The sequence below is a fragment of the Camarhynchus parvulus genome, chromosome 4, assembly GCF_901933205.1.
Source record: "Camarhynchus parvulus chromosome 4, STF_HiC, whole genome shotgun sequence".
NCBI lineage: Eukaryota > Metazoa > Chordata > Aves > Passeriformes > Thraupidae > Camarhynchus > Camarhynchus parvulus.
Window position 1 is genome coordinate 62,110,541 of NC_044574.1, and position 13,594 is coordinate 62,124,134.

A 13,594-nucleotide genomic window follows, 5' to 3' on the forward strand; every position below is an offset into this window, starting at 1 on the left:
ATTGTCAGGTAATTGGAGTGGAAATGACAAATGAAAGCAGCGCTGCCAGGGCTCCTCGTCTGGCAGCCGGTGGGTGATGCTGGTAATTGTTACCAAAAGTGTAATTGCTCCGGGCTCTGCCTGCCGTTTCTACAGAGCAGCCTGGAATTCCTCCTCTGAGACACCCGATCCCTGCCTGTTCTCAGTTGTCTCTGGCACAGGAACGACTTGGGAGGTAAATCCCACCTGGCACTCGGACTTGGAGCTCCCTCGGGGGTTTCTCCCCGTGGTTTCTCTCCCAGGGGTTTCTCAGCTCCCTGCTCCCCAAAGCAGGGTCTGGGGCAGAGCAGCCTCTGGGAGAGTTAACCACAGAATCCCAGAATAGCTGGGGGTGGAAGGGAGCTCTGCAGGTCACCCAGTCCAACCCCCCAGCCCAGGCAGGGCCACCTGGAGCAGGTGACACAGGGATGGGTCTGGGTGAGTTTGGTCCCTGGGCAGCTGTTCCAGTGCTCTGCCACTCTCATGGAAAGAAGCTCTTCCTCATGGTGAGGTGGGACTCCTTGTGTTTTAGTTTATGGCCGCTGCTTCTTCTCCTGTCACTGGGCACACCAAAAATTGGCACACCTTGGAGATACTTGTATGGATTGATGAGATTCCCTCTCAGTCTTCTCCCGGCTAACCAGGCCCAGCTCCCACAGTCTCTCCTCATGGGAGAGGTGTTCCAGACCCCTCATCACCATCAGGTGATTGGTGGGGTACAGGACAAGCAGCAACCCCCTCGTTATTGCTGTGCCAGCACATATCTGCAGCTCGACCCCTGGCTGGCACAAAGGCTGTAGCTGTGCTCTGCCCCTTCACCCTGCTTAGCAACTGCAGCGATGCCACCACCACAATGACCGGCTTCACGGGTCCTGCGTGCTGCAGGGGACACCCCAGCATCCAGGGACATTTTAGGCATGGACTGGATATTTTCAGGGAGCCATAAGAGGATGCAAACCAGCTGTTGTGTGCTTCTTATTTCCCCTGTCGCTGCACCAGAATAGCTCACACGCTGTTATCTGGTGTGATGATATCCTGAATAAATTGCTGAGGCTTTTCGCATATTAATAGCAGACTGGTTATTTGTGATTTGTTGGGTGGGGTGGGTTTTTTTTGTTGTTGAGGTCGAGGAGGGACAGGTGCAGCTGTCTGAAGTTCTCATAGCCAGTTGAAAAAGCAGTGGTCCAAGAGATTTAGGTCTTTCTGTGCTCTGGTTAATGTGACAGGGTGACAGCAACAAACCAGGAGCACTCACAGCTGCTCTGGCCTCCCTTTGCTCCATGTCTGCTCTTTGTAGCTTTTTCTTTGCTTTTACTGCTTGTTGTGTTCTTGCCTCCTTCTTTTATCTTTTCTAAATCCTCATCAGTATTCTCCAAATCCATCACACTGTGCTCCTGTGTCTCCAGTTTATATCATTTTGTCTTGGTCTGGCGATCTGCAGGCTCAAAAGGTTTGGGAGCATTTCTTGGTTTTTTGGCCCCTGTTCTGCAGGCTGGCCCAAGTAACGAAGATGCATCTCTTCTTGCAGCATGGTGTTTTAAAATTCAGTTGAATTAGGTATCATTTCTTCTTTTGATGTAGGGAAATCCAGGGAATTAATAAATTATAATGGCACTGCTTGGCGTTTAAGGAATCCTTTCCATCTTCAAAGCGCTCTCCGCATGGTATTTCATTATTTATACTGTTAATTATATTAGTACTGGTAAGGAAAAAGCCCCTGAAATTGTCATTGATGAAAATACACTCTCAACAGGGTTGGAATCCAGCACTTAGATTGCAGCAGATAATTTGTCCACTGAGGTGCAGAGCCTTGGAGAAGATGCCAGGCGGGTTTCCAGCAGTTCTTTGGGTGTCTACTGCAAAGTCATGCTCTATGTTTGGAACTGTTTGCCTGCGAGCTTTGGGGTGCCCTTGTGCCTGCTGGGTGAGCACCAACAAAGCCTCACAACAGGACAGATAGGTAGGATCCAGACTTTCCAAATTGGACACTTTAGGTCTGCTGGCAGGAGTCCTAAGCTAAATGTTGGATTGTCCAAAGAGCTGGACACTGAGACCCATGAAGTGCTTGGAAGACTCTCATATCCCAACAGATCAGGTGGTACTTTCCTGGCTATTAACTAGATAATGAATTTTTTAAAACTCTGCAGGGAAGTGTTGGTTTTGATCCTGTACCTGGCAAAAGGAATTTAGAAGCAGCTGATTTGAGCCCACAGACAGGAGCCAGCCTGCTTGGGCTATGATAGAAACCAGGGGAGGAAGAAGAGCAGAGAGGGGTTTTCTTACCACAGACCTGAGCATTTAAGTCTCAAAATGTGAATAAGGGTGGCTCTGTGCTGACATTGTGCCGTGAGGTTCCTTTAGTTATTATTTCATGGTGAAAATGATTTTCCTTTTTAAAAAGTTTTACTAAGCATGAGAGATCAGAGGTGAAGGTTTAGGAGAACCAAAGGATGGGGCACTGAGTCTGTCCCCTCCCTTCCCACTCCTGGTTACCCTGTGGCTGCCTTCCCTGCCAGCTTTCCAACACAGAGCTCTGCTGAAGCCAGCAGGATGAGTTAACTCCAGTGTGTGTGTTAGCTACAGCTTGGCACACACATCACTTAACCTTCATTTCTTCCCTAACTGCACCATCAATCTGCTGGCAGAGATGGTGTCAGGGTTTCTGTTCTGCAGCCCTGTGTGAGCCAGGGGAGAGCCAGCTGTGTTCCTGAGCAGGAATTACCATCCCTCTTTGCCTTGCCCAGGGGCTGTGCACCTTCTAAGGTCAGCACTGCCACTGATGTGGGAGAAATGCTTTTGGAAAGCAGGGCAGAGACCCAAGGAATTTTTTTTTTTTGGCAATATTTTTGGCCATCCCACTATTTGCAGATTGATGTTCTTGAAGTACCTGAGAAAGTGGTCTGGTTTTTCAGGATATTTTTTCTCTCATTAAGTGTCCTAATGGGCCTTTAAGGCACATTTCAGTATTTTATCATTATGCTTAACAGTTTTAGTAGTTAGCTGTAAATGTGCTCGTGGCAGTCAACTGTTAATCATCCTTCCTAAGTCCTGCTTAGCACTGTGAGTATATTGAGGTAAATCACTACATGGTGTAAATGAACAGCAAGGTCTGGTTCCTTAAAAAAGAGGCTGGATGACTGGGCTAGGGGCTGTCCATCCTACCCAGGAGAACATCCTGTGTGGTGCCAGTTTAGCCCAGTGTTTGTCTATACAACAGGGACAGGGATTGTCTAGCTGCAAACAGTGTTTCAGCTGAGAAACTGATCCTCCTCTTCCCCTTTTCTTGTGGAGGCAGCGTGGGATCGTGACCTCAGCGGGGAGGGAATGGAAGGGGGTCAAGCACGGCTGGTGGAAACCCTTGTGAATTAGCTGTGGATGTTCCAGCTGGGTGCACTGATGGAGTGGTGGTGACAGCTGTTTCCAGATGTGTCAGGCTCTCTGCTTGGCCAGAGTCTCCTCCGTGGTGTTTGGGAATACACGTGCCCAGGTAGAGCAAACCCCAGGAGTGTCTTTGCCTCAAAGCCACCTCTGCTGCCTCAGCACCACCTGGGATCACCCTGCAGTGTGGACAGTGTGAGCCTGATCCCTGGGAAGTTTTCCAGAGATGGACTCACCTGGGGCTCTTGGAGGTTGGATTGTATTGCTGTTGGAGCTGATGATTGGCCCTGCATGGCCTTGTCTTTCAGCTGTGTTTTGGAAGCTGTTGAGTGACAAGTGCCAACACAAGGCCTGAGAAGCGTGTGGGAGGGAGGGGGCTCTGTTGCAGTCCGTCTCTGTGGAGCTATCTGAGATGTGTTGTCAAGACAGGACGTGCCCTGTGCTGCATGGGCCTGGTTTCCATCTTCTTTTGCAGAATAACACCTCCTGGAAGCCGGATTCCTGCCAAGACTGCCGGTGCCGGAGCGGCGTTGTCACCTGCCAGCCTACAGTCTGCAGAGCCCCTCAGTGTGACTTCCAGAAGGTAAGGGCTGAGTGCCTGTGGCTGCCCAGAGCCAGGCACGGGCTCTGTGTCCCTGCACTTCTCCTTGGAGTGACAGCACGTGGTGTGGGAAGCCTTTGTCCCCTCAGCTGCAGCCAGAGGCTGAGTGTTGGAGCAGCTTGATACCAAAGGAAGCCCCTGAACTGGGCTCCAACCTCCCAGCATGAGCCCCCCTTCGTTTGGAGGTGGGGTTGGGGCTCCCTGGAAGGTGCAGATGGGCACTTTCCACTCTGCTGAGCAACAACAGAGCTGAGATTGTCTGTCCTCCAGTTTCTTCTTCCTCGTGATGGTTGCTGAGCTTTCCTTGTCTCCTGCTTGTCTTTGTCTGGGTCTTCTTTAATTGGCCATGGGATTGGTCTTGCATTAACATCTGGATTGCTGGGGTAGAGTGCACAAATAGCAGTGAAAAAGAGTGTTTTAAAGAGGCTGTCAGGATAATTATATGGCTTTGTGAAGCAGGTTAAAATGTTTCCCAATATGACAGCACTAATGAGGAAATAATTTTGATTCTTACTGGTTTTCCCCATTATTATTGCTGTGTATTGATTAAAGCTAGAATGAACTAGTAGGAATTTTTGTGCTAAAGAGGAGGAAGATCAAGTGCTGTCAGGGCACATGTAATAATGAGTGCGCTAGATAAAATGATAAAAATCAGATAAATGAAAAGGTAGCTACTTTAAAGCTCATAAAGGGAAATAGGTTTATAGTGTCAAGCGAATCTGTGTGACTCCTTGACATGGGCAATCTCCAAGATGAAATGTTTAAGTGTTCCAAAAACCTCTGGTCATTTAAACATTGAAAAGGATCACCAAGGATCTCAGAAGAAAAAAATCCTTTCATGCTTCCAGGCTAAACCACCAACACAAAAGCAAGGTCAGAAATCATCGTCTTTCTCTATGGTTTATTTCTCATCTACTCATTATGAGATTTATGCAAATATGGCTGATCTTGTTTCAGCAACATCTGTCCCATGTTTCTCAGTGGCCTTTCAGTGAAGAACCTTGAATTTTGTTTTTTATTCTTTGAAAACTGGTTCAGCTGAAGAATTTCCAACTGTGCTCTTGGGGGTGTAAATTCTGCTGTTATTTTGAGGGCACAATGTCAAACACACAAAGTGCTGTGCCACCTCTCAGCAAGGCAATGTAGTGTAGCAGCATTCTGTATTTCACCTGAAACCTTTCCTTTCTGAGCTGAGAGCACCAGGTCCAGCCAGGCCTCATGGCTTCACTTTCATTTTAGAGTCCCTGTTTGATGTCAGCTGTTTATTGGAATCCTGTCTCTTTTCAGGGAGAAGTGCTCCAAATAGCCTCCAACAAGTGCTGCCCCCAGTGTGCCTCCCGAGCCGAAGGATTCTGCCAGCACGAAGGACAGATCCACAGCGTGAGTGCCCTGTCCACTTCCTCAGCAGGGACCATCCTTACCTCGTTTTAGCTCCCTGTTTGCTGCAGCCAGTGGGGGCTGCTGAGCTGGTGTGCAGGGGAAGGATGGATCTCTGCATTTATATCCTGTCACTGCCAGAGAGTGGAATTTAGCAGGAGTTTGGTCAGCAGGGTTTGCAGTTGCTGAGCAGTTGTGTGTCCTGCGTGGCGTAATGGGAGAAATTTCCCCACTTATTACTTCCCCTTGCTGTTTCTGTGCTTGGCTGAGGCACTGCAGTAGCATCAGAAGGGGAGCAAAGCACAGAGAGCTTGACATATTAGCTGTGCTCAGAGAAGCTTTCCTCTCAGCAGCCACCTATGCTGCCAGAGATTGATTGCTGCTCTGCCATCTGGGTTCTGTGTTCTGTAATCCTGAATTATTCACAGAGCAGGTTCTGGGATGTGGTTTCACCCAGGGGGGCTGAAAGGCCAAAACAATCAGAATAAGTGTCTGGAGATGAGGAAAAAAATCAAGATTCATGGGTAGTAGATAATGAATCATGTCAAACAACTGGCAAATGTAGAAAAATGGTTTAACAGCAAACTCAAGTCCTGTGTGTGGTCTCTTACAGACTTTTCTGTTTGACAAGAGGCAAATCTCAAGAAATATGCTAAAATGCCCAGACATATTTGCAGGGCTGTGCATATTGGAGGGCTGTGCTCTCCACACCTGAGATGGATGTTGAAACCCTCTGTTCCAGCATGAGGCATGACCAGCATGAAGCTGGTATGAGCTAAACAAAAGCTGGAACAGGAGGGGTAGCACACCCATCCTCTTCTCATGTTTCTTTGTGCCTGTCATTTAGTGGCACTATGTTTTATCATGATACATTACATTTCTTCTTGTGCTATTTCTGCATTTTCCTGTGCTGTTCTTCTGCTGCAGCTTTTGTCTTTTGGCTCTTTTTGAGCCTGTTCTTTGGGCAGGCATCCCCACAAAAAAGATATGGATGTATTCGTACCTCAATTGCATTTCACATCCCAATCCTGCTGCCACGTGGTCAGAAAACCACTTTTTATCAGTGCCAAGCCTCACCCTGGAGAGAGGAGGAACTTGCAAAGGGACAAGGCTTATTTCCAGCTCTCACTGTGCCCTTGCTTGTGTTGTGTGCAGCACGGCACGCAGTGGGCCAGCTCGGGATGTGTGCGGTGCTCCTGTGCCCACGGGAAGGTGACCTGCAGCCCCAGGACCTGCCCAGCCCTCACCTGTGGCCAAGGGGAGCTGCAGGACACTGCCCAGGGCTCCTGCTGTCCCAGATGTGTGGGCCCTGGTGGTGAGTACTGTCTGAGCTCAGAACCTCCTTTTAGCCCCAAATCTGGAAAGCTTTTCTGTTCTTGTGCAGTTTTGTTGGGGACACACTGGAGGCATGTCTTGTAATTCTCTCCTGCTGCCATCTTTACATTTTTAATGGCTTCACCCATGGGCCAAGAGGTGGGGGCAAGCTTTAAGCAGGGAGCAGATGTGCCTAATATGTCCTCATTTTGGAGATTAATACTGGGAAAGAAACTTCAGGTATTTCCTGTGCACTTGGACTGCAAGTTCCAGAAATGCTTCTTCAGCTGTTGGGTGCCTTTTCTTGTAGAGTCTCAGTGGGAGTGGTGCATCCAGAGCTCTTAACTCACAAGCCCCTTGGAAACTGGGGGAATTTTTGCCCTCTGAACCTGCTTTGGCAAACTGCAGTTTGGAATTCTGAGATGCACAGGAGCTGTGTTTTAACTGTGGGTGACAGAAAGGGATGAAAGGGCATTGGAAAATAAACCTCCTCCTTGTTTTCCTGTCCCTTAGAGCCTTGCTCCTTTGATGGCCACATGTTCCAGGATGGAGAGGGCTGGAGCCTGGGTCGGTGCTCCAGGTGTGTCTGCAGGGATGGTGCAGCTCAGTGCTCCACAGCTTCCTGCCAGCCTCTGCTCTGCAGCCAGGTCAGGACCCTCCAGCCTTCTGGGAATGTTCCTCAGCACCTCCTTTTCTGTGGGCAGTGTGCATTTCTCATGCTGGGGAACAAATTAGCAAGCAAAGCTTCTGGGTGACAAGTGGATGGTTTGGAAAAGAGATACTTGCCCTGCAGAAATGGTGTGGAGTGATGGTGAAGCCTGTGTGTCTGTTCCCTAATACTTTCTTACCCCATCATTTCATTTTTATCATCCCTTTGCTGGTTAATTGGGCAAAAATTCTGTCTAAAGAAACTGCTTTTTGTTTTTCACTCCAAAAAATTGATCTGGAGTTGATCAGGAAATGTTTTTATTTCTGTTGAGTGAAGGAATGAAAACACAAGATTTATAATGGGGTTTAACTTTACAAATTTCAGTGTTTGGTTTGCAGCTGGAAAGCTTGATCTGCAGATCTTGTCACTGGCTTTTTTTTGTACAAGAGCTCTAGAAGTGCATTTGAGAGTAGTCAACTGTGGATGAAATTCCCCTTTTGCCTTCAGAAATACAACGCAACTCGAGCTGAAAGAAAAGTCTCAGAGCAGTGTTCCTTCTGTCTGTTTGTGTTTAGAAAACAACAAAACTGGGAAGAGGAGTTAGGCAAGCTCATGGTTTTAGTCCAGTTAGGAGAACAGGGACACTGCATTCTCCAAGGTCTTTGCTGTGGACAAGTGAGGAGTTTTTAGCATTTATGCAGAGATCAACACAGCCAAAACCCTACAAGACTCTACACAGCATTAACACAGGGTTAGGAAAGGCAGCAAACTGTTCACAGTACTCCAGACTCTGGGCAAATCACTCAGATTTTGGAATTCTTGTTGTTGTGTTGAAGGGTGTGACTGTGCTCTTTGGATCTTTTTCATGGGGCCCATTGTACCCTGGTTTTGGGCCCCTTGGTGTACTCCTTTGCAGCAGCATGCCTGGAACTGGTTCCCTGGAAATCCTTGTCTCTGACCTTGACTTTATGTTTTAGGGACTGCCATTTTCCAAGTATTTTTGATATATCCAATGATGAATCCAGGAGCTCCCTGAATGAGAACTCTTCACTGAGAAAAATCAAAAGCAGTACTCACAAACCTTTTTCTCTGTTGATGCTTTCCCAGCTTTCTGTTACTGGACAGATGTTGGGACAATTAACACTTATTTTTTTTTTTTTGGTAGATGAAACCCCGCCTATTAGTGTGTGTGTGTGTGTGTGTTAATTGTGTTTTGCTTTGTCCTGAGATATTCCATTAGTATTCATTTACTAAGTACTCTGCATTAAAAGGAATTTATACCTGCTTTAGATCCCTCCTTTCCCACTCCAAGTGGACTGGTGTTACCTGCTGAGCCATTGCACTAATGTTTAATCAGCTAATCATTAGGATCTAATTTATGGAATCAGGAGTGACTGGGTTGTTGCTGGGATGTATTTGAGAGTAATTGGGTGGCAGCATCCAAGTTAATGCAGCAGAAAGCCAGTTCTGATGGTGCTCCAGGCATCTCCTACCAAGGACATGTCCCACTGGAAGGGACATTAGCAGGATGTGCAAAGAACCTGCTCTGATCTCAGCCAAACCAAAGATTTTCTTGCATGGGCCTTTATCTCTGTCCCTTCCTTTGTTCTCCACTCCACAAAAGCCAAGACAAAAATTCTCCCAGGATTAAACTCTCATCTTCCGTCTTTCTGATAACTTTGCTCTTCCCTAGGAGCTGAGGGAGAAGAATGCCAAAAATTCCTGTTGCATGCCACCAAAATACACAAAAAAGGTCTTTTAACTCTGCTGGGAAATTTTGCTTGATAACTTTTGTGCGAAGTCTTCCACTGTTTCTTTGGGAGCTCAGGGTTTGACTGATGAACTGTGCTATTCCCAGCTGCAGGATGTACATGGACTGGGAGCAGTGGAATTAGCCAGGTTTTGGATGGTTGGAGCTGAGGCACACAGGAAAAGTAATATTGGTGTGAAGTGCCAGCATTTTCCAACATGATTTAAATCCGTCGTAAAAAAAATTGAAATTGGAAAAATCCAGTTTTAAGCATAATTTAGCATCTGCACAGACAGTATGGATGGATTTAACTAAAACAGTGCAGATGCCTGAGAGGTGGTGAGTATAAATCACACCTTCAAAACCTCAAAATGTGGCAATTCCAGAAAAAACCTTCTCTCATCCATCTCCTGCTTTATTGTGCTTCCCTGCGCAGCTGTATAATTAATTTTTTCTTCTGTATACCTGAATGTAAGCACTTTATGTCATGTGTATGAATTTATCTGCATCTCTCCATGTATTCACACCTCAGTTGCCATCTAAATAAGCCCAGAAAATGAGGTGGAGAAAACATCTTTAAAGCCTTTTACTCTGCTTCTGTGCTGCTTTTTGGGCCAAAATGAAGCCCTGAGCGGCAGAGGGTTATCCCATGGATGCTAAATGCCTGGAATTCCAAGCACTATGTTCATGCTTTCTTTTCCTTGTCTCTGCCTTCTGTTTAGGGGGAAGTCATGGTTCTGCCTCCTGGAAAGTGCTGCCCAGAATGTGTCCCCAAGCCCTGCTCGGTGTCGGGAAGAACGTTCCAGGTGACTTGTGACAAACCACACCAAAACCACTCCCAATTTTTGGCACATCTCTCTTTCCCTTCTCCCCAGCCTCTGACTTTGTGCCAGCACTGATAGCTTACTACAAACACTGCTTTTTTCCCTCCTGGCAAGGCAGGAGAGCTGAAAGAAATCAGGACTTGATAAGAATTTGCTGGCCAAAGCAGACGAGGCACTTTCTTTCCACACTTGTTTTGAAGGAGGAAAGCAGAAAGCACTGGTGGTCAAAGTATTTATAGCTTTAATTTTGTCATCTGGAATTAATTGTGTGGATTATTTAATGAATGTGGGATTTTCTGTCAATGATTTTTTTTGGCTAATAATAGTACTTTAGGCCTCCCCAATGCCACTAGCTTGCAATTACTGAGAAATACATACCCACAGTGTGATCTAGACCTCAGCCCCTCTTCTTCCTGTTTGCTGAGCATGTAGAGATCAGCATTTTTTAAGGAAAGTTTATTATCTGATACAGACATGCAGAAGGAGCCATCATATTCCATAAGCAGCTCAGGTTTCTAGAAGGAATTTGGTTGTTTTCCAAGAGTGTTTAACAGCTCTATCCATGTCCTTTTTCAACAGCATGGGGAGCAGTGGCAAAAAAATGCCTGCATTTCGTGTGTGTGTCAGAGAGGGGAAGTGAAGTGTCTGAGGGAGACCTGTGGCTCTGTCACCTGCGAGGAGGTACTGAAAAATCACCCACCTCTGACAGCCCAGCTGCACTTCTGCTGTGCCAGGGCCCTCAGAGAGCCCTGCTCACTGCTGGGTGCTGTTTCCAGGGGCAGAGCAAGGTGCAGCGCCCTGGGAAGTGCTGTGAGGAGTGCGTGTTTTCCAAAGGGAGCTGCTTGGATGGTGGCACCATCAGGTACCACGGGGAGATGTGGAACAGCACCCTCTGTGACTTCTGCATGTGCCAGGAGGGGGAAGTCACCTGCCAGGAAGCTGAGTGTGCCAAAGTGGAGTGTGCCAAGGTGAGAAAGGCTTTCTTCTCAAGGCTTGGGATTTTATTTTTTCCCCTCCCTTTTTCTTGTTTCTCAACTTGAGGCCCTCGAAGAACCAGTCCTTGTTTTGTGCAATCCCCTCAAAAATATTTCACAGAGAAGGAGAGCAAACCTGGAATTTCCCATGCAAGTTTGCACAGTGGGCTTCCACTGTGAAGCAAATCCAGTTATTTTAACTTGGATTCCCTCCCATGCTGTGTCTGCCTGCTGTAGTGGAGGGTCAGACACACAGGGGATTTAGTGGTGATCACTGGACTTACCAGGAGCTGAACATGGGGAAAATGTGCAGGTCAGAGATGGTTAAAAGCCTAAGAAATGTTCCTTTTATCCTCATTCTGCGTGCTGCAGTGGCCTTCAGGAAGGTAGTTGGATATGGAAGTCAGTGTTCTACTTTTCTTCATTTTTTCCATGTCACTCTCAGCATGGAAGTGAGGCTGGCAAGGTGTTTTATTCCCTGTGCTGTTTACTCCAAAACTAATACCCTCCCTGCCAGGTTATGTTATATTTGCTCTGCGGTGGATGTGCAAAATGCATTAGATAGGGTTGAATGCTTCCCCCACATGCTTTGAATTGGCTTTTTTTGCAGTGGGATAAGACTTCTGTGTTGTCTGTCACTGGACAGGCTGAGAGGATAGGGATTGGTCATCCTGGAGAAGAGAACGCTTTGGAGTGACCCAATTGTAGTTTCCAGTACCTGAGGGGCTCCAAGAAACATGGAGAGACTTTCTGGTGACCCTGCCTGTGTGTGCTAACTCTTGAGCAGCAGCAGCAGCAGCAGCAGCAGCAGCAGCACCCTTGTGGTGTGTCTGAGGTCCAGCCAAAACCCAGCATAATGGTTTCACTGGATTAGCTTTTTTTAATGAGTGTTCAAAGGAGTTAAAACCCACATGTGGGCTCCCAAATGGGACACCCAAAAGGGTGCATCAAGGCATAAAAGTGGATGTTCACCTGTGGCTGTGCCTTTGAAAGAGCCAAAATGTCCTGAGTGTGGGACCCAAAGTCACCCCTGGCGTGGTGCTGCTGCTGATCACGGGAGCTGAAACTGCTCAGAGAGATTTTGCTGGATGAAAAGTCGTGGTTGCCATAAAATCTCGTGCACTTGCAGCTGCCTGAGCGAGCTGCCTGCGTGCTCCTGGCTGTAAATTGGATCATTTACACTAATGATGATGGCCTGCTGTCATGGCTCAGTGGGGAGGATTAGTTAATATTCATGCTCACATCTTGGGTACTGACAAAAAAAATCCACTGTTCAGAAAAGTCAGGGGTGTCTTCCAGAACAACAGCTGGAGATGTTAACATGTAGGGTTCAAAACCCCTCAAGTCATGTTCAGTCCTGGTTTGCCTCAATAGTGCAAGGCGTGCTTTAATTAATTACAAGAAAATGCTTGCTCAGAAAGCAAATGCCATGTTTTCTTTCTCCTTTGTACCTTCCTTCTAAAGTTGCAGATCTGTTTACTCAGGTACCTGCCTCAATAAACCAGAGCCAGTGTGAAGCCAGCAGCTCTTGGATTTCTCTCCTCACAAGGCACTATTAATTTCCTGGTCACATCCTCCTGCTGGAAGTGTAATGAGGCCACAGATAGGAACTGCAAGAGGTTCAGCTCCAAACCCTTTCAAACAAACTTGCCAAGCAAAGTGTCCGTGGTGATTCTGACCTAATCCTCAAAAAGCCATTTTCAGCAGGCTGTGAGCATGTTCTCCACCTGGAATATGATCAATCTCTCTGCATCAAAGCCACAAGTTATCTCCCACAGCCTCTCCCTTTTCTGAGCCTTGGCAGAGCAGCATAGCTGCATTTTTTTGGGGCTAGGCAAACCATGGATAGCTGCTCCCAGTTTTCCTATAGCCTCTGTTTATGGATGTGGGTGGGGATGGCAGAGTTTACTGTACACAGCAGTGACATGAGATCCAAACCCTGCCAAAGGCATTTCGGAGTAATTGAAGAGATGTGTAGAAGCAGCAAGGAGAGATTTGGGCTGTGTGTGGTCCTTGGAGACTAGGAACCAGATGGTTCCTCCTCTGTTTCCCTGCTCAGGAATGCACCAGGGATGCCAGAGTGTGGCCTGGCTTAGGTGTTCTTCCTTGGTGACCCTAGCAATGACCAGAGCTGCTGCTGCCCTGTCTATGTCTTTAATAATTCCCACACAAAGATTGAGTGTGCCAGTGTGGCACAGGGAGAATGATCCTGGAACAAACACCCAACTGGCATAAATCAGAAAAACTTACTGGTAATCTTGGAAACCAAAGCTGTTTCTTGTGAGCTGTGTCCTGGTTCCCTAGGAAAAAGAAATCTCTCACTTTTCTAAATATTCAGCTTCCACTTGGGCACAAAGAGTTGTAGTGAATTGGGGCACTTTATTCCTTTCTCCTGCTGCTAAATTCTTATCTTCAAACTGAAGTTATTTAAGTGGAATCTGCGGAGCTGTACAGTTGTGACAAAGAACAGGCTTTTTCCATCTGGGATAAATAGAGCATGTGCTTTGAAATTCTCTTGGGGAAGTAAAAGTAGAACATTGAAAAGGAAGGTAAGCCTCTATGCATTGAAGTCCTGAGGTTGGCCTGATGAAACCCCAGTGATCCATGGTAAAAAGGGGGAGTATTTCTCTGTGGGATTTGGGGATGAGGTAATGGCCTTAGCGCTGAATTCCGAGGCCTTTCCTGGGGTTTATTCTGCAGCTGCAATAT

The 13,594-nt window shown here is 47.0% G+C and overlaps 1 protein-coding gene across 1 annotated transcript in view; it reads left to right on the top strand.

Moving 5' to 3' along the window:
- The window catches only part of FRAS1 (Fraser extracellular matrix complex subunit 1), a 105,547-nt gene that overhangs the window by 28,795 nt on the left and 63,158 nt on the right, over nt 1-13,594 (top strand). Inside the window, 7 exon segments of the mRNA XM_030947091.1 lie at nt 3,872-3,979; nt 5,285-5,377; nt 6,530-6,689; nt 7,202-7,335; nt 9,810-9,893; nt 10,491-10,592; nt 10,688-10,879. Of these exon segments, the coding sequence (XP_030802951.1) occupies nt 3,872-3,979; nt 5,285-5,377; nt 6,530-6,689; nt 7,202-7,335; nt 9,810-9,893; nt 10,491-10,592; nt 10,688-10,879 (873 nt within the window).